This window comes from Talpa europaea (assembly GCF_964194135.1).
Source record: "Talpa europaea genome assembly, chromosome: 8".
Lineage (NCBI taxonomy): Eukaryota > Metazoa > Chordata > Mammalia > Eulipotyphla > Talpidae > Talpa > Talpa europaea.
Genome location: NC_140075.1, coordinates 97,107,694 through 97,130,122, shown reverse-complemented (window position 1 = coordinate 97,130,122; position 22,429 = coordinate 97,107,694). Strand labels below are relative to the sequence as shown.

General features: G+C 38.5%; 1 protein-coding gene across 2 annotated transcripts; it reads left to right on the top strand.

Annotated features, from left to right (window-relative positions):
• Window positions 1-4,610: 4,610 nt before the first annotated feature.
• Window positions 4,611-20,871, top strand: MED6 (mediator complex subunit 6; the record flags this gene model as incomplete). 2 transcript variants are annotated; one of them, XM_084240425.1, is made up of 8 exons in its annotated part: window positions 4,611-4,632; window positions 10,485-10,644; window positions 12,118-12,209; window positions 13,755-13,837; window positions 14,132-14,240; window positions 15,810-15,925; window positions 20,112-20,139; window positions 20,741-20,871. In XM_084240425.1, 8 exons carry the CDS (start codon window positions 4,611-4,613, stop codon window positions 20,869-20,871), a joined length of 741 nt encoding a protein of 246 aa, XP_084096551.1. The 2 variants fall into 2 exon arrangements, with proteins under 2 accessions (XP_084096551.1, XP_084096550.1); XM_084240424.1 differs by having other exon boundaries at window positions 14,111-14,240.
• Window positions 20,872-22,429: the final 1,558 nt, after the last annotated feature.

The following is a 22,429-nucleotide window of genomic DNA, read 5'->3' as shown; positions in this document are numbered from 1 at the left end:
ACCTTTATGATGAGAACTTCAAGATATTATTAAAGGACTTGGATAGTGACATAAGCAGATGGAAGAACATCCTTTGCTCCTTGATGGAGAGGATTAATATAATTAAATGACTATTCTGCCTTAGATGAAGTATAAATTTAACACAAACCCCATCAAAATATTTTTCAAAGAAAATAATTTTTAGGGGCCTCCCTGGTGGCTCAAGAGGTTGAACACCACACTATGAAGTAATCCACAGCATCTGCAGCATGAGTTCGATTCCCGGGCAGCCAGGGAGAAACCCACATGGCAAGGCGGACCGTTCCTGTCTCACCCGCTGCTCCCCTCAGAAGTGTGTTTCAGTCAGTCTGCCTATTCTGTTCCCCACTCTGTCTCTGGTGGATCCTCTCACCCCTAGCATCTCTGGCCTGCGCCCTAGCTCTTATATACATAAATAAATAGATCTTAAAAAAAAGAAAATAATTTTCAAAGAAATGAAACAAAATATATTGAAATTTATATGGAATCATAAAACCTCAAATTGCAAAAACAACTCTAAGAAAGAATAGAGAGAAATGGAGATATCACATTACCTGATTCCCAACTTTACTATGAAACAACAGTTGTAAAAACAATATGATATTGGCCTAAAGTTAAATATATGGACCAATGAACAGAATCAAAAGTCCAGAAATAAACCTGTACATATACCAGCACCTAATCTAAAATAAAAAATGGGAAAAGGCAATCTCTTTAATAATGGTGTTGGAAAATTAGAAAGTCACACATAAAAGAAGGAAGTTGGATTACTTGCTACAACCCTACACAAAAATAAATCCCAAATGGATTAAAGATTTATATATAAGACCTGCAACAATAAATTTTACAGAACAAACATTGGTGAAACACTCCACAAAATGAACAATAAAGATTTTTTTGGTAACTCACTCCCTATGGTAAGGGAAATAAAAGCAAAAATAAACTGCAATTACCTCAAGTTAAAAAGTTTCTGAAAGAAAATACATAGAAAACCTACTGAAAAAATATTTACAGAATATATAACTGATAAGGAATTAATATCTATCCAAGATATATTTTTTAAAACTCATACAATTTAACAACAACAAAAACCAGATAACCCTATTAACAAATGGGCAGCAGATATGAACAGCCAATTCACTAAAGAGGACATCCAGAAGACTTCAAAAGACAAATGAAGAAATGTTCATGGTCACTCCAAATAAGGAGATGCAGATTAAAATTACGATGAGATACCACTTTATCCTCTGCAACTAGAGCTGAGGATATTAAATAATTGATGATTGAATGAATGAATAGAAGAAAATTGAATATAAACTGAAAGTCTTCTCAGCTGGGTTTTTCATCTTAGCCTATCAACACATTTATAATTCCCTATTATTTCTGCAAAACTCCAGAAAATGCTCAAGCTCTACCCTTCCCTCTCAGCCTAACTTCTTGAAAGCAGTCTCCGCCCAATGCTACTTCCCTCTACTCTTGAACATACACAATCTCTCTCCTGGCTTCTGCCCTTACCATTACACAGAAGCTACCCTTGTTAGCAGGCACCCAATGTCTGGTTCTTAGATTTTATATCATTTATATGCTTCACATAACTTGTCTGCTTGTCTGCCAGAAGACAGTACCCCTCTCTTGCTGAAACTCTTCTGCTTTGACGTCATACTCCGACAGCTGTGTACAACAGTGGTTCTCAACTTGGGCCAATTTTGTCTTTCCCCCTCCCAGGGGCAATATTTGGCAATGTCTGGAGGGAGGCTGCTACTGGCATCTAGTGGCTAGAAGTCAGGGATGCTGCTTAACATTCTATCATGCATAGAACATAGCCTCAGCAAAGAATTATCTGGCCAACGTCAACAGTGCAAAAACTGAGAAACCTCAGTGCACAGAATGTCCTGCAGACATCTCGTGCACAATATGCACAAGTTCACAAATAAATCATTACTTTTAAAACTCACTTTCCTGTTTCTTGTTATTCCTAATCTAATTAATGGCACCGAGTCTTACAAATCAGTATTTTAGAATTATCGGTTCCACTCTCCTTCTTCAGATTTATCTATTAGTAACTAATTCCCTTTCAATTCTATCTCTTAAATATTTGTAATCCTCTCTTCCCTCAACAGCCATTGCCTTTGTATGAGCATAGCTATCATTTAGTTTGCAAAAGCCTCTTAAATGGACTCCCTGCTTTGAATCTTTTAAATACCTTTAACTCATCCACCTTGGATAATCTTTCTGAAATGGAGGCCCAGTCACATTTCTCCCACAAAATAAAGACTGAACACCCAGGTCTGGTTTACCATGTGTCTCATTATCTAAAAATCTGTGTTGTTGTCTTTCTTCTTAATCTCCTTCCCTCCTAATAAAAGCACAAGAAAACACCAACAAAATAAAACAAAAATCTTGAGATTTCACACTTCTGTTTATTGGACATAATGTCCCATCCCAAACCCTTCCTGCCCCTTTTGGAATAACCTCTCCACCAAGACCCTGGACCAGGCCTTCCTAAAAATTTCCTCCAGACCAGTCTTTTTTTTTTTTTTTTTTTAGATTTATTTATTTATGCAGACAAGAACTGGGGTGCAAAAGAAAAAAGAAAAAGAAAAATACCAGATGGTCTCACTCATAGCAGGAATCTAGAAAACTTAAATAAGGGACCAGGAAAATGAATAACTATAAGAAAGTGAAAATCAAAATCAACAAAAAACTATGAACCAGAGACACTCTATGGGGGGTAGGGGGTAGGGAGGGGAGGGATTGGGGTCAAAATAAGGGGGTTGCAATTGTATGAGGAATATAAAAATAAAATTTATTTTAAAAAAAAGAACTGGGGTGCAGGCCAGAGGTGCAGGGGGTAGGGGGTGTGAGTGTGAAAGAAGATTCAACAGAGCTAGAGTGGGGAGCAGAACAGGCAGGTCTACTGAATACACTGCTGAGGGATGCAGCTGGCTGAGGCAGGAGAGGTCTGCTGTGCCATGTAGGTCAACTCCCTGACTAGGGATCAAACTCAGGTTGTCCTGGTGTTAGTGCTGAGACTTAACCCCTTGTGCCACCAGGGAGGCCCCAGACCAGTCTTTTAAAGCTATTCTCTGTGACTATGCATATGTGTGCTGGGACACTTAGGAAATACATACCACCTCAGGGTATAAGATCCCAGTTCAAGAGTTGAAATGTAACAGCGCAATATATTTTTATTCCACTTGGATTTAAAAAATTTTAACTCCCAGTTTATGAGGTGGAAAATTCTAGTAAATTTATGGTCCTCTCCACTTGTCCCGGGTTGTAGTTTAGTTCTGGTTGTAGTTACACCTTTACGGTACCTATCTTTGGGGTAAGAAATAGGCACCTGCCCCTTACCCCTGTACACAAAGCCCCTTCAGATTTGTAGGTTCTCTTCTATCTGTGACTTGCTTGCAGATAGCCTCATCATTTTCTTTTTATGGACAGAGGAACTTGAGAATCTTTCTGAAGCTTTCTATGATATCTCCAGATCAAAGAGTTATTCCCTCTCTTCTGTTTTGCTACCTACTCCACATTACTGAGGGACTCAGCAGTATCCCCTTGCTTTTAACTTTGTTGATGTTCTACGTCAGAAGAATGTCCTGTTTGCGAAATTTTTGTCGCAGAGGCATCTATTACTTTCTTTAATGGGGTTAGAGATCTAATGGGTTTAGTCAGTAAAAGTTAATGCCCTCAAATTTTCTGCTCAGTCCTACCCCCACACTTGGGGCAGGGTGAAAGATAGAATGTAATTCCTAAATCTAACAGTTCATTGCATACACGGGGCTTTTAAAGCTGACGATGCTTCCATCCTCAGCTCTGAATAACCAGAGTAATTTAAAAAAGTGTCACAGAGATCAAGGTCAAATTTTCAAATCTCTCAGCCGTTAGAACAGGGAAGGCCTCGGGCCAATCACTTTCTCCTGGAGTTTCTAAATTTTTTCCCCAGTAGCACCGCAAACCTCTTCCTTTGCCAAGTTCTCTCCTTCCTGCCCCCCAGCCCGCAGCCCACTGAGGCCCGGCCCTAGGTTCTCCTCGGCCATCGCGTTCTCGGTCTCCCCACAACCTCATCGCAACGCCCCGCCCCCGCCACTCCCTCGCTCCCCTGCCTCCTGGCCCCGCCCCGCTACTCTCCGCCCCTTTCCAACTCCGGGTCCTGAATCACCTCGTGGCCCCTGTCTCGCCTCTTTCACCTCCAGCTCTCCCGCCCCTCCGCCCGCCCCGCCCCTCCGCCCCGCCCCTCCGCCCCGCCCCTCCGCCCCGCCCCTCCGCCCCGCCCTTTTCTCTCCGCCCCGCCCCTCCTCTCCGCCCGCCCCTCCTCTTCGACCCCGCCCCCCAGCCTCGCCCCGCCCCTCATCTCCGCCCCGTCCCTCCCTCCTCTCCGCCCCTCCCTCCTCTCCGCCCCGCCCCCTTCCGCCCCAGCTCCACCTCCCAGCCCCGCCCCTCTCTTTGCCTTTCTTCGCGGCCTCGCAGTCTCCGCCCCTTGTTTGCGTTCCCTCTGGCCAGCGCTAAGATTGTCAATCCACCGCTTCCGTCGTCCTGGTTGCTACGTCTGTTCTGCGCCGGAAGGAGAACCCGCGAACGCGTTTGGAATTATGGCGGCGGTGGATATCCGAGGTAACCTGTGCTTTTACTTTTTTTTTTTAAAGGATTGATTTATGTTTATACAAGAGCTGGGGTACAGGCCAGAGATGCGGGGGGTGAGAGGATTCCCCAGAGACAGAGTGGGGAGCAGAACAGACAGACTGACTGAAATACACTGCTGAGGGGAGCAGCGGGCGAGGCAGGAGAGGTCTGCTGCGCCATGTGGGTTGCTCCCTGGCCGGCCGGGGATCGAACCGGCACTGCAGAGTCTGCGGACAGCTTCACAGCGCTGTGCTCAACCCGTTGCTTTTTGTTTCCTGATTGTCTGGGGTCTGATTTGGGGGTTTATAGCTCGCGGGGGCAAGGTTCAGATTCCTTTGTGCTGTTCCTCAAGCTGTTGTGAATGGTTTCTGTGAACGGCCCAAAGGTATAATCTCGCCAAAAGTTGCTTAATTTTTCCCAGCCCCTCGGGCGTCTTTTATACCTGTCAAAACGGAAGGGATTAGAAGCAGCTCTTGACTTTAAAGCCTCAGACTTAAAGTTGTGTTCTACACGCATTTCTCTGCAACAGTATTGGGGCTCTTCTCCGGGGAGCAGAAATGGCCATTGGGCTGGATTTGGGGTAATGAGCCAACCTGATTTAGTTCCTCTCGTGCCGACTTAGCGCGGCGATTGTCTTATTTTTGATAGCATTTCCTGACGCGTCCCTGAGCATGAATTCCTGAGGCTTTCTTCTGTTTTGTTTTTTAAAAATTATTTTAAATTTGTAATCCTTTCTGTCGAACTCTCAGCAGTTACTGAGGCCAGGGGTCGTTTTCATTCGTGCATCTGAATGGTGAAGTTACTCAAATATTTGTTGAATCAGTGGATATATATATGGAGAGGCAATCCCTTAATTACTACCTGATCACTGGTAGCATTAGGCCATGCATTTTCTTTTCAGCAAGTGTATACACATCCGTTTTAGTTTAAAAAAAAAAAAAAAGCTTGGGAATTGGGCTCTGGAATCCCAAAGAGAGAACAGAGAGCGATTAAAAGTAACTGAAGCATGCAAATTTAGTTTCAAACAGACCATGTTTCTCTGGGTTGGGAGGAGATATTATGATGGTAATTCTCAAGAAAAATTCATGTAAGAGTCATGTGCAAATATCTTTATCTTTTACTATTGTAATGGCTTCCACAAAACTTCCTACACTTGCACGAGACTTGGCTTTTAAGGTTTTAATTGATTTATTTAAACAGTTTTTCCCACCACCACCACTCTTACCCTTTAATCCTATCTCACTCCCCCTCTGGTGGTAACCTCAGAAACCTCACTACTTATGTTAGTGGGCTAGTTTTTATAAGTATACTACTATGTTGAACCATCCATTATATAAATGTCAAATATATGTCTGTCATTTTGACTTACATCACTACACATAATTCCCACAACTCCTTCCGTTTTGCAGTAAATGGCAACATTTAATCTTTCCTTATGACTGAATCGGGTTCCATTTTTGGATGTATCGTTTGTTCTTTGTCCAGCCCTCTAGTGGGCACTTAGGTTGTTTCCAGATCCTAGCTATTGTAAATAATGCTGCAATATACATCCTAAAGCATATGCTTTTTTGTAGTTGATGGTTTCATGTTCTTTGGACAGGTGCCCAAGAGTGAGTGCGCTGTGTGGTATGGTATATCCACTTTTAGTATTTTGTGGTAAATCAATTGCTTTCCAAAATGGCTGAACCAATGTGCATTCCAAGCAACAGTGTGATAGGGTTCCACTTTGAATCCTCTCCAGCACTTGTTATTTAATGTGTGCTATTTTCATGGGTGTGGTTTTGACCAGCACTTCATTATTAAAAGTGATTATGAACTTTTTAAACTTCTTTTCTGGCATATTTTTAAGTTCTGCTGTGTTGAAACTTCTTTCAGGATTTTTTCACTTGAGTATTTGTGATATGTTGTCACTTCGTTTTTAGTTTTTATGGGTTATAATAGGGATTTTTTTCATAATATTTTGTGTTTATGCCCCTCCTGCAATAAGCTGTATATAATCCTACGTTGTTTACCCAGATTTTTAGGTATCTGTTATTTCATAGATTACTGCCTTTGCACCTGTTCATGTGACCAGGGCACTGGTGCTGGTAATGGCTTATCTGTAGTAGGGCACCAAAAGGTGCATCAGGTGAGCACCAGTGAGCATCAGCAGTTCAAACTTCCTACTGTACTATGGGTACCCAAGTTGTGTGTTGGGGCTCCATAGAGATCCCCTTCCGTAGGCCAATTTCTTGGCCATAATATCTCCTATAGACACTTGCCTGCTTCAACCTCTAGACTGTAGGTTGAACACTAGATGTAGCAAGGGGTTGTAGCTACAGCTGAGACTGGGCCACATGCCTGAAATTGTTCTCTTTTCCTATTTGGAGCTTTACCTTGGGGCTCTTGCTCCTGTTATTAAGGTCCAGGTGCTTAAACTCTGTAGCAACACCTTTCATAGGTTTTGGCCTGGTTGTCTAGGGTGGTGATAAGGCAGATGTTTTGAATATTGTAGCGTCAGGTTGCAAATAATCTCTTCTATGGGAGACAACAGGTGATCTGATTGGGCTCCCCTTGCAGGTTCAGGCTCCAGCTTATTCTAGACCAGGCTGAAATCAATCACTGCATCCTTACTCCGATTGTTTTCTTGTGGTGCATCCGCTGTCCTGCATGCCAGCTTGGTGTACCCGCTTCTGCAATACAGTGATGGGTCTCCAAAGTCTGGTGTGGAGTGCCCCTGAGTTAACAATAGCAGAAGGGGTCCCATACCTTGGCCTCCCCTCCCTTTCATGGGTTGTGCTGCACAGTATCAATGCAAACACTAAACACAGTTTATTTTATTTATTTATTTTTTTTTAAAGAAGGCCCATTTATTTTATTTTATTTTTTAAACATTTATTTATTTATACAAGCACTGGGTACAATCAGAAGCGTGGGAGGGTGAGAGAATTCACCAGAGCCAGAGCGGGGAGCAGAGCAGGCAGAAGGACTGAGGTACACTGCTGAGGGGAGCAGCGGGCGGCAGGAGAGGTCTGCGCGCCATGCGGGACCCTCCTCCGGTGGCCGGGGAGCAGCCTGGGATCGAACCGGCGCTGCAGAGGCTGCGGGCAGCTTCGCAACCCAGCGCTCAACCGCTGCGCCACCAGGGAGGCCCTAAACACAGTTTAGTTAAGGTTTTTCCTGCCCTTTTCCATCATACCATTGCTCCTGATATATGTGGTAGTTGTCCTTTTCTCTTTCAGTGGTGTCAGCTTTGCTCTGTTGTACTTAGTTGTGAATATGTGGAGGTGAACCCAGCATCTTCACTCTGTTATCTGACCTGACCTGCATGAAACTTTGTTTTGTTTTTTGACTTTCATGTTTTAAAATTGTATTATTTTTCATTGAGGTAACATTGGTGTTCAACAGCATGTATGTGTCAGAGATACAGGCACACACTTCTTCATTGTATCTTACTAGACCCACCACCGGTGCACCCATAGACCTCTGCCAAAGTCCATGGACATACCATGCATTGCTCCCCACCTGCTTCTCCCCTCTGTATGAAACTTAACATAGATTTTTTTCCCCCTCATTTGACCAGTAGAGTAAATGACACTGTACTTTCCTTGGCCTTCATAATATGCATTTATAAACATTTGCTGAGTATTGCAATCAGTTCTATGGTAGTTTCTGATGAGTAAAACACAGTCCCAGTTCTCTAAAGACTCAGAATTTAATGGGAACACATTTGTATTTCTGGGTTATGATACCATGTAATAAAAGTGTATAAAAACGTCTATGAGAACATAAAGAAGTCATTATTTTTGTCTTGCGAAGTAGAGAATGACTTTGTACAGATAGTGACATTTGAAATGAATTTATCCTAACATGACCATTTAAATTATCTGCTAAAATCATACTCTTTTGAGAATGAAAGGGATCTCTTTTTAAAAAAAAGCAAACAGGAAAAAAGAGTCACAGACTAGATTAGCTGCGATTAAGACAGAAATCAGTTTATTCATTATGCTCTTAAAGTAAATTTGCTACAGGCCTACTGTAATCACAATTAACATTTGTTGAATTATTACAAAATACTAAGCATTTTGCCTATGTAAGGTAGCACATAAATACTATTTCAAATAGATTAGAAAACTAAGATATGGGAAATTAACTTGTCAGATATTTGCTAATTGTCAATATGCTTTTCTTGTTTGGGGCAGATGAGACTTACAATTCCTAATTCTAAGAATTTGATTCCATATTTAAATTCAGTGTATCCAAGCCAAGTCTACTATTACTGCTTCCCTAAATGAGTTATTGTTTATAGAGTTTTGCAGACTTTATAATTGGTCATTCAGGAAATTATTTCTTTTTCCTCCTAAAAATATCCCTTCTGTCCTTTTCTTCTTGTGCATTGCCATTACTTTCTACCAGTTCCTAGTCACCTCATGTCCATATTTATTGGCTAATTAGTAGTCTCTTCAGGTTGTTCCTTTGTCTATGCTGAAATGATCTGTAAGTGTTAGTTTCTGCTATTTAAGTGAGAAATAAACCAAAAATTGCCTTTCTGCAAGTCCTCCTAAATAGTCATTCCTAAGGAAATAAGAAGTGTGTAAACATTGCTTTAAACAAAGCTAGTAACTGTAGTGTTTAAAACTGAAAATGATTATCCTTATTTTTCATTAGAAAATCTGGTTTTTCCTGAAAATGTTAATTTCCTGGTTTCTTATATATTTCATTATGACAGGACGTATTTGTGATGAATATCTTATGGTCTGGACTGATTTGGTCATTAACATACTTCATCAGTTTCCTCTTTTATAATGCATGTAGCGTGTTTTATCTCATTTGATTAATTTTGTTCAGAACTGCTTGTCAGATTGGATTAGGTCTGACTTTTTTGAAAAATGCCAGAAGAGATTGCAGTATAGGAGAGGTTGAAGTTTTCAGTTCATTTTCCTTTGAACTTTTTTTTTTAAAGATTTATTTATACAAGAACTGGGGTACAGTCAGAGGCACAGGAGGGTGAGAGAATTCACCAGAGACAGAGCGGGGAGCAGAACAGCCAGATGGGCTGAAGACACTGCTGAGGGGAGCAGTGGGAGAGGCAGGAGAGGTCTGCCACGCTGTGTGGGAATCTCCCTGGCCAGCTGGGAATCGAACCCTCAATGCAGAGGCTATCCACAGTTTCACAGCACAGCGCTCAAGCACAGCACAGCGCTCAACCCGCTGTGCCACCGGGCCCTCCTTTGAACATTTTGCATAAGCATTTTGATGATTGTGTCAGACCTAGTGGGATTTAGTATAGCCATTAGTGTGAAACATTGTAGCCAATAGTCAGTAACCAATAAAAGCTTATTACTTAATGGTATCTAGCTCTGTTTACCCTATTTTTTTTTCTTTTGTATTTTGAAAAATTTGAGATTTAATCCTGCTTTAAAATGTGAAGCAATATGACTGTGCTTTCTTCACCTAATCATATTACTCCCTAAGCATACTATACTATTATGTTTTCTTATCTTTGCATATATATTTTTTCTACTTAGAATTACTTTGCCACTTTTCTCTATGGTTAGCCTATATTTACTTTTTAATGTACAATGTTGAAATCCATCTCCTTCTGTACCTACAGGTAAAGTATTCACCTACAGGTAAAGTATTCTACTCAGCTGTGCTATAATAACACATTTGTTTAAACATTTGTTATAGTGTAGTGTTGTCTCTGCTTTCTTTATCATGTTAGACTGTAAGAATATTGTAGGTTAAGATCCCTGTTATCCTTATTATCATAGTGCCTTACTACATAGATACTTAGTAAAAGTCTGTTGAATTCGATTTTGTTCTATTTTGTCATACTTTATCATTTTGTTTCTTTTTTATAGATAATCTGCTGGGAATCTCTTGGGTTGACAGTTCCTGGATTCCTATTTTGAACAGTGGAAGTGTCCTGGATTACTTTTCAGAAAGAAGTAATCCTTTTTATGACAGGACATGCAATAATGAAGTGGTCAAAATGCAGAGGTTAACATTAGAACACTTAAAGTAAGTTATTGTGAGAATGAAGCCTCTTTGCCCAAGTAGAGATTTTGCAGTGAATGGTACTTTCCAACTGTGTGAATGAATTAATCAAGAAGTACAAGATAGAAAATTTTGGAAGAAATAGTTTTCAGTTTATACAAGTTTGACGTACAAAACAATTATTAATACAGTCAGCCTTTTGTGTCTACCAGTTCTGCATTCATGGATTCAAACAGTGGACACCAATGGTTGCTTGAGTCCATGGATTGCACAATCCATGGATATGGGATATAGGTCCACCTGGAAGTGGACCCATGCAGTTCAAACCCTTGTTCAAGGGTCAGCTGTGCTATGGAGTTAAGCCTATGATGGTTGTGTCTGTACGTGTATAGACTATTTTCTTATTGTTATTTTCTGAAAATATATAGTATAACAACTATATAGCATTTAACTTCTTTTAGGTATTATAAGTAATTGCAAATTATTTAGAGTCTACAGAAGGATGAGTGTGGGTTTTTTGTAAATACTATATGATTTCTTATAAGGGACTTGAGCATCCATGGATTTTGGTGCCTGTGGGAGTCTTGGAATCCAGTCCTTTGTGGCTGTTGAGAGACAGCTAGCGTCACTTATATCCTAGGAAGTTTTTCTGCAAAATTTCTTACAGCATCTTTCAATTAAAATATAGATGTAGATCTAATGAGTGATTTTAGTAGTTCAACTATTGTCCTCAACAAGATAACCATACGTATTGTCTTTTCTGCATCTAATTTAATATCTTAAAAGCATAGTCTGATTTATAGTAGATTTTTCTTTATATGAGAAATGAAATTTTAGCTAAACAAATGTGAAGCAGATTTCTTTAAATTTAGGATACCAAATAATTAAGAATTTATTACTATTACAAAAGTTTCTGAAACAACCATATAATTTTTCATCTGGTCATTTGCAGCTGAACATTAGGGAAGCTTATGAAATTAAAATTTTCTAGTATTTTAAATAGTTTTTGTTACGAGGCAAATATTTACAACTATTAAGACAAGTTGATACTTTTAAGCAGTCTGTCAGATTAAAAAGTTTGTTGGGTCTAGGATAATATTTTTGATGTTTTCTAGTCGGGTAAAATATATAGTTGAGATGTAGAGTCAGGATGGGTAGCCTTCATGTATATTTGTATGTTTTAAATATATTTGTAGATCTTAGGAAGCATAGTATTTTGGTTGCCATTTTGTAATGTATGCTCTTCATTTCAGTCATGAACTCAGAATTAAGGTTATCTTGAGTTTTTGTAGAGAAATTCTGTTTAAAAACCAAATCTTTCTCTGTATTCTGCCTAACTGGGAAAATAGCCAGTTTTATTGAACAACCATTTTTTTGCATCAAACATAGGTAGTTCCAATCCTATTTAAATTTTTGCTCTATTTTTGTTTAACAACTTGTGTGTTCTACAAAATTGTAGGCATTTTATAAATCTGGATGTTTGTTTTCTGTTTTCAGTCAGATGGTTGGAGTGGAATACATTCTTTTACATGCTCAAGAACCCATTCTTTTTATCGTTCGGAAACAACAGCGGCAGTCCCCTACCCAAGGTAAAATGTGTAAGCTTCAGACATAATTTTCTTCTTAAAATACCATGATACATGATACATACCACTGTATGTTCTTATTTTTTTTGGATTGGGTTGTTTTGGGGATATCTCTAAGACGAGGTAACATGTTCAGTGCTTTGCTGAGAGGACTCAGCAGGCTCAGCATATAGACATGCCTAAATTTGTTGTCCTGCAAGGGACAACATCAAGTGTACCCTCTCTCCAGTAGTGAAATGTAGTCCCATGTGTGTAGTATCTTTATTCAAGGAAATCCATTTGAGATGCTTGAGTCAAGTCCAGAATTTTTATTAAGGCTAATCAGGTAGGCACCTTTGCCTGAAGAAATTCCAAAATCTCTAGGAAATTCATAGCATTTGTACAAATTGTCTAGGCAGGGTGGTATATTAGCCATAACTATCATTTATGAAATGTTTCAAAAGCCAAGTTCCACTGGTTGTTGCTTGGACATCTGGAGTCTTCCAGCATGCCAACAGCAATTCTAAGCACTGATAGAGTAACTCACTATATTGAAGACACCTCTTCCTATTGAGCATAGCTGTTCCAACTGGATCTTGAGCATTCTGAGTAATATTCCTTCTCATCTCAGTCTACTGAGTCTAATTCTATTATGAAATATATAGTAGATGTAGTTACACCAAATTCATAGAGGATCAGTTGGAAGTTCTAATGGATATATTCAACCAAAAGTCTTAACTGGGTTATACTACCAAACAGAAACTTACTTTAGAAACATATTGAACTGTATAGAATTCAGACTTGAATGAAAGAGCTAGTCACATATTCCAGAGATCACTAGCTGCATCTCCCAGTTATATACCTTCAACAGTACATTTAGGGGCAACCTTCACCCTAGTATTGAGTACAGAGAATGACTTGCTGAAAAAATTGGGGTTCTAAAAGTTGGTTTTGCCCAAAGAAATAGGAATATAAATGAAGGAGGAAGAATGACAACAGACACAGCAGAAATCCGGAGGATAATCAGAGATTACTATGAACATTTATAGGCCAACAGATTCAACAATCTAGAAGAGATGGACAAATTCCTTTAACTCTGCAGTCATCCAGAACTGGATGAAGAAATAGAAAACCTAAACAAATATCTCCTCAAATGTATGGTTGCCCCTAAGTACGATTGAGAGTAGCATTGGATCACTTCAGATTTTGTGAATCCATATTAGCAAGATATTCAGGTGATTCAGATGCACATTAAAAGTTTGAGAAGCACTCCTCTGGGGTAGGAGTTGTCAGTTTTTTTCTGTGAATATCCAGAGTAACTATAGGCTTTGTGGGCCTTATGGCCTCTGTTACAACTGCTCACCAAGTGCTATAGCAGCCCTAGGTAATAATATAAATTAATGGGTGTGGCTTCTAATACAACTTTATTTATAAAAACAGGAATTGCCAAAATGTGCCTTTAAGCTTTAACATGGAAAAGGGCAAATTTTAGTTCTTTTTATGGAAATCTGCTAAGCAGCTTGTTTGCATATATTCATAAACAATTTTTCCCTCCTAAAACTGCCTTAGTTATCCCGATGGCTGATTATTATATCATTGCTGGAGTGATCTATCAGGCACCAGACTTGGGATCAGTTATAAACTCTAGAGTGGTAAGTATCTTCACATTCCTTAAACACTAAAGAAAGCTTATAATTGAGTTATCTTGCTTCTAAGAATCAAATAGAAGTTTCCCTCCTTGGTTAAGTTGGTGTAAAGTATAAACTTAAAATATCTTGAACCCTGGTTGTTCTGTGCCATCTTCATGTTAAAAGTATATATTACAGCTCCAACTGATTTAGGTTCTGAAAAATGAGATTACTATCTTGCATATATAATATTTTGTGAGTACTTTGGAAATTTTGGTTGAACTAATGAGAAATTCGCGATTTGTTTCTTTTTACAAGCTTACTGCAGTGCATGGCATTCAGTCAGCTTTTGATGAAGCTATGTCATACTGTCGATACCATCCTTCCAAAGGGTATTGGTGGCACTTCAAAGATCATGAAGAGCAAGGTATGTTGGACCCCTAGACCCTCTTAAATCCCTTGGCTTTCTGAGTGTTGTTTTCTTTAAGAAAAAGACTTGATGATTTCTGAGTGTATTTTACTTCTCCATATGAAGACTCTTCATGGGATAATGGCATTGTCAACTATAACTCATGTAACTAGATGTAGTAATAATAGCTTTCCTATTAGAGCTATTTCCCATACAGAGCAAATCAGTGATGAGGAATGAGTAATGATATTTCTTGTTTACCTATCTTCAGTCATTTTGTAATCTGAACCCAAATCCCCCCCAATATTAAAAGTAGGAAAGGTGCTGTTAGAGCCTTATCTTCAGATAACCAGTCTGTTTTCTGATCTTTCCATGTAATTACCTGTCTTGATTGTACATTCTCTAGGTTCTATAACCGCTAACCCATTCCTTGTCTTGTACCTCACTTATCAGTAAAAGTATTTCTGGAAATATATCTATACTAGTGTGCCTGCCATCTGAATTTCCTTTGCTGAGAAATAGCAGCTTAGAATAAATTGCTGCAGGAATGCAAACTTTAAATAGAATTCAGACCTTTGGAATGAATGGTCTTTCAGGTGTAGTTATATTTATTCTTTTTTTTTTTTTTTTTAAGATTGATTGATTGATTGATTTATGCAAGCACTGGGTATAGTCAGAAGCGTGGGAGGGTAAGAGAATTCACCAGAGCCAGAGCGGGGAGCAGAGCAGGCAGAAGGACCGAGGTGCACTGCTGAGGGGAGCAGCGGGCGGCAGGAGAGGTCTGCACGCCATGTGGGACCCTCCTCCAGTGGCCAGGGAGCAGCCGGGGATCTAACCTGCGCTGCAGAGGCTGCGGGCAGCTTCACAACCCAGTGCTCAACTGCTGCGCCACCGGGGAGGCCCAAGTTGTATTTATTCTTAGTAGTTGTAGGCAGCAACCTTTGGCATAGGAAAGCTTGCATCAGTTGACTAGACTTCTCCCAGGTGCTGTTTGTCCCACCCTAATGAAATGTTTGGCGTAAAACTGGAACCCTTCATTAAGAGACAGTTCCACAATACACCTCCTTCCTGGGAAAGTTTCACATGTGATTAACGTAAGAATTTCCCTTGCAAGTTCTTTTCTTTCCTGTCTTCATGATCTTCTGTTTGGCTTGTTTTATTTTTCAGTGAATTTTTGTCTTCATTACTAAGTGTGGTAGCTTGGAGTTTTAAGAAAATCACATTTCCGTTTACACCTATTAGATTTCGGGAAAAGACTAACTTACTTATAGTATGCACAAGACAATTTCAAACCAATAATATGGATTGGGACTTAGGTAATTTTGAAATTTATGTCCATGCTTACATGGTAAAAATTGAAATATCTTTAAAAGACATTGGCTTTTTAAATGTTAGAATATAAATTTCATTTAACAGGGAAAGTTAGAATACTTCTATGCTTATGCTATATTTAATTTATTTGGGAAGATTATATTTTGAATAGCAGCCATTAAAAATAATGAAGTATATTTATGGAGGGCAAATATTTGTAAAATATAAGACCCCCTACTATTAGAGACAGCTTTAATTTGGTTTGTATTTTAATAGAGAAAGTCAAACCTAAAGCTAAAAGGAAAGAAGAACCAAGCTCTATTTTCCAGAGACAGCGTGTGGATGCTTTACTCCTAGACCTTAGACAGAAATTTCCTCCCAAATTTGTGCAGGTAATGTGGTTAATAATTGATTTGACACTTTATTTTTAATTTACAACTCTACATTGTGATCTAAAAATACTGATTTTCCTCATTAGTTTTAAAAAAATGAGCTATGAATCAAAGGAAAGATTTTTAAGGACTTAATGAATTGGGCAAAGGAAATGTAATTAATGTGTTTTTAAGTTTAATTCCTCATTGAATCTTAATGAATTATGAGAACTGCATATAGATAATATTCTCATTTAAAGGGTTACTGGACATGTCATGGATGGTAATAAAACTAGAATGTGAAATACATGCTGTTTTCATTCTGTATGCTGCTATCCAACCTCATGTCTAGGTCCTAGTTAAAAATTTATGACAAAAAGAATAGAGCAGTTGTGGTATAGGATATGGCATCATAAGTGGAGGATATGAGTAATAGAAAATAGTTATATAAGATTGGTGTTTAAGTAATACAAATTCCACTATGTTATTATGGAGTGTGGTTCCAAGAGCAATAGCAAATCCATCTGCTGTTCTGCTAAGTGAATTTTTGAAGTGAAGTAAGTATGAGATGGGGTATATGAACATATGTTTAGACTTGTTTATGGGTCTTTGCAAGGCTGTGGACACAAAAGGTCCAGTCAAAACAGTCAGATACACTGTTTTTCTTGTTGGGGGCCTGTTTCAGAGACTTTCAAGGGTAGATTTAGTTTAAATGAGATTTTTCATACCATGAGATAATGTAAAACAGGCCACACCTTCCCTCTTCCCTGCTTCCACTAAGAGACACATGCTGTTGGACTGATGATTTGGTGGTGAGAAGAGCAGAGCACACTGTTGGAAATCAGAACAAAAAGTCAGTTTAGAAAAAAAAAAATCTCATAAATTGCACTGAAAGATGAAATAGTGTTTATTGAATAAATGAGTTAATGACTTTTAGCTGTGTGTTGGGTGTACATAACCACTATAAGGTATAAGAGGTTAGGTGTCGTTGGCCATACAGTCATTGAGTACACAATATTTACCACTAGGTAAACTGGTTGAAGGACACCTAGACTAGCACAGTTCAGTAGTCTTTAGACACATGTGACTTGGGCATTTGAAATAAACTAGTGCAGGTCCAGAATTAATTAGACTTGGTTTTGCTGGCTCACCAAAGTTTAGAACATAGGAAAAGAAAAGGCTTGTTATATATATATATATATATATATATATATATATATATATATATATATATATATATTGCTAAGGGTTCTATTTTATTGACCAACCTCCAGAACATTCAGTAGTTTACATTCTGTTGGGTTGTGAGGTAGTTCTGCTGAATGACTACTCCTTTTTTTTCTGACAAGGGCTCCTGCCTTGAATCACATTTGCTGTCCTGTACTGGTGAACTAAACTGGACAATGTATCTTAATAAAACAAAACAAAATCTTTGTCTTATAGAACATTATGGGAATTTAAAAACATACCAAAAGTAAAAATAGAGCAAATAATTTAAAGTGAAACCCTCATGGACCATTGTCTCGCTTCCACAATTATCATACATGGCCAATCTTGTTTTATATCTTCTCCCCCTTCTTCACAATTATTTTGAAGCAGGTTGCAGACTTCATATTATTTCCTTGAGAATTTTAGATTTTTCTTTTGAAGGCTTAGCGTAGTCATGCTTGTTATTTTCTAAAAGTGCACTTTCTTTTAGTCATACAAAGTCCAAAAACTAATTTCTAAAGATAGAGTACATCAAACTATGTGTAACTCAACTAGGGAAGGATGACTTTCTTTAGAACTGTTAATAGTACTTTGTTCCTTGTACTCATAGTGTTTCTCTCAGATCAAGGGAAAAAAATAGATCTGAAATCTCCTGTGAACTCCTTGTTTACCCATTGTGTCTGCCAGAATCATTTGTAGCTTGCGACTTCTGCCTGCTTGTTTGAAGCTCCTTTTTTCATGTTTTAATTCTTGTTATTACTGAAAGTTACACTAATACTAATGTGATGGAAATTCAGGCCCTCAGAACATTTTATGATGAATGTCTTTGCTGGGCTATTTTCAGAAGTTACTAGAACATTATAGGATATCATTTCTGCTAGGCTTATCCCAAGACTACCTGACTACATTTTGTCAGAACGGTGCCATCATTTTTTTTCCCATCTCAAGCCACATCCTGCTAGATTATCTGGCATTATTCACTAAAAAGGATGAGACAGTAAGCATCAGTAGGTAATGACATTATCCAATGTCCATATACAGTTCCTTTGCCAATATAGTTCAAATGGTTAGTGTTAACAACATAAGAATAGTTCCTCTCAATTTTTTACTTCATCAGTGTTCTACCATTGTTTTAAAAGAAAAATTTATTTTCCTAAATTACTTTTACACATGTTTAAGTCCTAATTTATTCATAAAATATGTGTTAATGTGGCTATGTTTAGGGTTCCCATGCCTCCCACTGTACTGGGATTTGCTTGAAGGATTGGCAGGATTTATTAGTGACATAATAATACAGCTCCGTAGAAGGAGAGAAGACACACGAGGAGGCAAGAGGGAATCCATGTACAGACTTACACTCATACCTTGCCATGAGGGCTCACACAAGGCTCTTTTTTCTCAGCAATAAAAATGCAGCAACATGCATGTGAAATTTCTGCCCAAGGAAGTCCTTTAATGACTTATGGTGCTCATATGTTTTGGGGGCATAGGAGGGTTCATCATGGTGGTACCCTTTATCTAGCATATGCCATTTTCCACATTCCCTAAAGAAAAGCAGACAGTCAGCATAAACGGCATTATTTGTACAAGTAATCTAGGCACAGCGAGCCTCCATTACCTGCTAAGGGAGTAGTGGAAACCCTCCCAGAATCCAAGTACTAGTCTGTAGCCAGTGACCAGTTTTGCAGACTGACCTTTCTAAGGATAGCAGTGTCAGACCTCCTGTGTTAACCTTTTCTGCACAATAGAGAATAGTATGTTTTGTTTTGTTTTTTAAAGATTTATTTATTTATGCATACAAGAACTGGGGTACAGGCCAGAGGTGCAGGGGGTGAGAGGACTCACTAGAGACAGAGTGGGGAACAGAATCGGCAGATTGACCGAAACACATTGCTGAGGGGAGCAGCGGGCGAGACAGGAGAGGTCTGCTGCGCCATGTGGGTTGCTCCCTGGCTGGCCCAGGGATTGAACTTGTGCTGCAGAGGCTGTGGATTGCTTCAGAGTGCGGTGTTTAACCTCCTGAGCACCAGGGAGGCCCGAGAATAGTATTTTTTGATTATTAAATGTAATGGTTCCTAGAACTTGAGATTGGAGTGGGCTAGTAGGCAGTTGGCAGCAGTAATCTGGAACAGGTGATAACAAAATCTTGTAGTCTTTAGTCATAGCAATAGACAAGAAGACATGGGGTCTGGGGGTGGGAGAGCGCTTTTCTTCTGAGATGACAGGGAATAAGGTGTGTGTGTGTTTGTAAAGGTATAAATTTGGAGGGAGGTAGATGAATGGGAACTTGGGTTGTTTTTTTTTTTAACATGGAGGATAAGTCATTGGCTGAAGATCAGGAGCAGGTTATAAACCTTGAGAGAAGAGGAGAGAACATGTGTTTTAAAGCATTTAAGTTTGGAATGAGACAGTAGTGTCCAACCAAGTGAAAGATTGGGTGTAGAGAATGGAGGATCTCACCTTGTTCCTGACTGCTAATCTCCCCATTTTTTCCTGTAGTGTAATTTTACTCACTAGAAACCTTATATTCACAGCAGAATACTTCGTTTCTTTACGTCCCACACGTTACAACTTTAAAAGTTGAGGATTCATCTAAACTTGGTTATACGTTCTTATAGCTCATATTCCCTAAACAAATGTGCCTCTAGAATCTTAAAAGTCTCCATTATTCTCTCCCATTTGATTTTACTTTACTTTTTGTAAAGCAGTGTAGCTCAGGTACAGAGGCAGAGGGCTTTGTAGAAGTTCAAGGGTTTTCAATGTTTGACTCTTTTGTTCTAGTTTTAGATTTGTGTCTTTTCTGGAGTGCAAATGATAACTTTATAATGGTACAGGAATAGTAGTTCCTTTTCATGAAGTCATTTATAATTTGTATTAAGTGTAATTTGAATGAAGGTGTAATTTTAATTAGAATTATGGACTCAAGAAGGAAGAAAACTTGCTAACCTGTCTTGTTTTCTTCTCCCCCGTCTCCCCACTTTTTAAATTTAAATTACAGCAAAAGTCTGGAGAAAAGCCTGTCCCAGGTATGGTTCCTCTGATATTCTTACTAAACTTGAAAGAAAACCAAATAAATAAATTACTTAACACGGTAGAAACTGTAGCATCGAGATGAGTTATGGGCATTTTGTCCTTTGAGACTTTCATTGTAGTTTGTTACCCCTTACCTCTCTCTCCCAGATATGCTAAATTGTCAAGAATGATGCTTTTATAATAGTGTATTATTATTAAAAACATGAATTAGGAAGAAATGGCATTGAGAAGGTAGGAGAAAATGAGATGATTTGAGGTTGTTTTTAGTTCAGATATCAGTGTGAAAAGGTCTGTTACACTATTGAAAATAGGTATTAAACTGTTGAACTGGTACAGAATAATTACATGTCTTGTTTGTATATAATGGCTTATTTAAATGCCATGTGTTTTTGTGTAGTGTCAGATTTGCATGGATAATCAGGTTTTTAGGTTTATAAGTAGATTCTTATACATTGGCCTGAAACAGATAAATTAGAACTTGAGACAAGCAGTTCTAACTAAATTTGAGAATCAGAACCATTCACATTAATTGTTGTCTACATTGGTCATTCCTCCACCTCCAACCTCCAAACAATATATGCTTTTGATGTCAAGTGGATCAGACAAAGAAAGAAGCCGAACCTATACCAGAAACTGTAAAATCTGAGGAGAAGGAGGCCACCAAGAATGTCCAACAGACAGTGAGCACTAAAGGCCCTCCTGAAAAACGAATGAGACTTCAGTGAGTATTGGACGAGAGAGAAACCTGTAAGACTCTTCCTGTCCTTTATTATACCTCATTACTGTGACATGCTCTTGAACTTTAAAATTCTTTGTCACAATCCTCTCATTTGTATAGAATGTTGCACTTGTTCTTTAAGGAAAGATGAACGAATCTTCATGCTTTCCATATAAATATTTTTGATGTATCCTTTCCTTTGTGATCTTCCCCCTATTGAACTTGCGCAACTTCCTCAATCATATGTGTACCTTATACATTAAAAAAAAATAAAGATATTTGTATAAATTACTTTATCATGGCTTTTTCTCCCTCATGTCTCTCTGAATTATTTCTAGATGCATTTTGTAAACAGACAGGATTGTTAAAGTAATAACTTAAGTTTATTTTCTTTTATTTGCATGTTCCTTGGTATAAATTGTGCTAGTTACTGACATTTTGAAAGATAAAAGGGAAAACCAATGCTGTCATCCTTTATATACTCATACGTGTTGTGAATTTTTTCCCCGTATATATTAGCTTATAGTTGTTCTGTTCACATAATTTTACTCTCATCATATTATTATGTCTGTTTATAAGCACATTCCAATTTTACTTAGTCTTTATAGACTATTTATTTTAGCGGCTAAATAATTTCTGTGATTGTTTTTTTAAATGATCCCATGTTATGTTCAGAATTTTCTCAACTTGCATTATTTTAAATAAGGTGTAGTGATTATAGTTGTGATAGTGACTTTTCAATACTTAATACTTCCTTAGAGTCTAGCAGTACAATCACTGCAGTCTGCACATATTTTTGCTCTTAGTCTGTGTTGCCAAGTTGTTTCTCCTAAAAGATCTGGACCAATTTACTCAACAGCTAAGTATGAAGATCCCAAGTTCTCTACAATCTTGCTACCACTGACTATTGTTGTTTTCGTTCTTAGTGCTAATTAAAGCAGCAAAATATATATATTTTATTAAGTTATTGAACAATCTCTCACCTTTGCTTTTTGCATTTATAAAGCCTGGTTTTCTAGATTATGTGACATTTTTCTTTTAGCTTTTCATTTTGACATAATTTCAGGTTACAGAAAAGTTATAAAAATAGTACAAAGGGGGCCTCCCCGGTGGCGCAGCGGTTGAGCGCTGGGTTGTGAAGCTGCCAGGTTCGATCCCCGGCTGCTCCCAGGCCACCGGAGGAGGGTCCCACATGGCACGCAGACCTCTCCTGCCTCCCGCTGCTCCCCTCAGCAGTGTACTTCGGTCCTTCTGCCTGCTCTGCTCCCCGCTCTGGCTCTGGTGAATTCTCTCACCCTCCCGCACTTCTGACTGTACCCAGTGCTTGTATAAATAAATAAATCTTTAAAAAAAAATAGTACAAAGGTTCCTACATATATACCTTTTGTGCAGATTCTCCACAGAATAAACTTTCTGTATCTATTATTTCCTTTAATTTTTCTATCCCTAACTCTTGCTGTCAGTTGCTGTTTCTCTGTGTATACATGCACATTTGTCTGTATGTATAACATACATATATAATACAACTTTTTTTTGGGTTAAGAGTCACTTGCTTTCATGAGCAT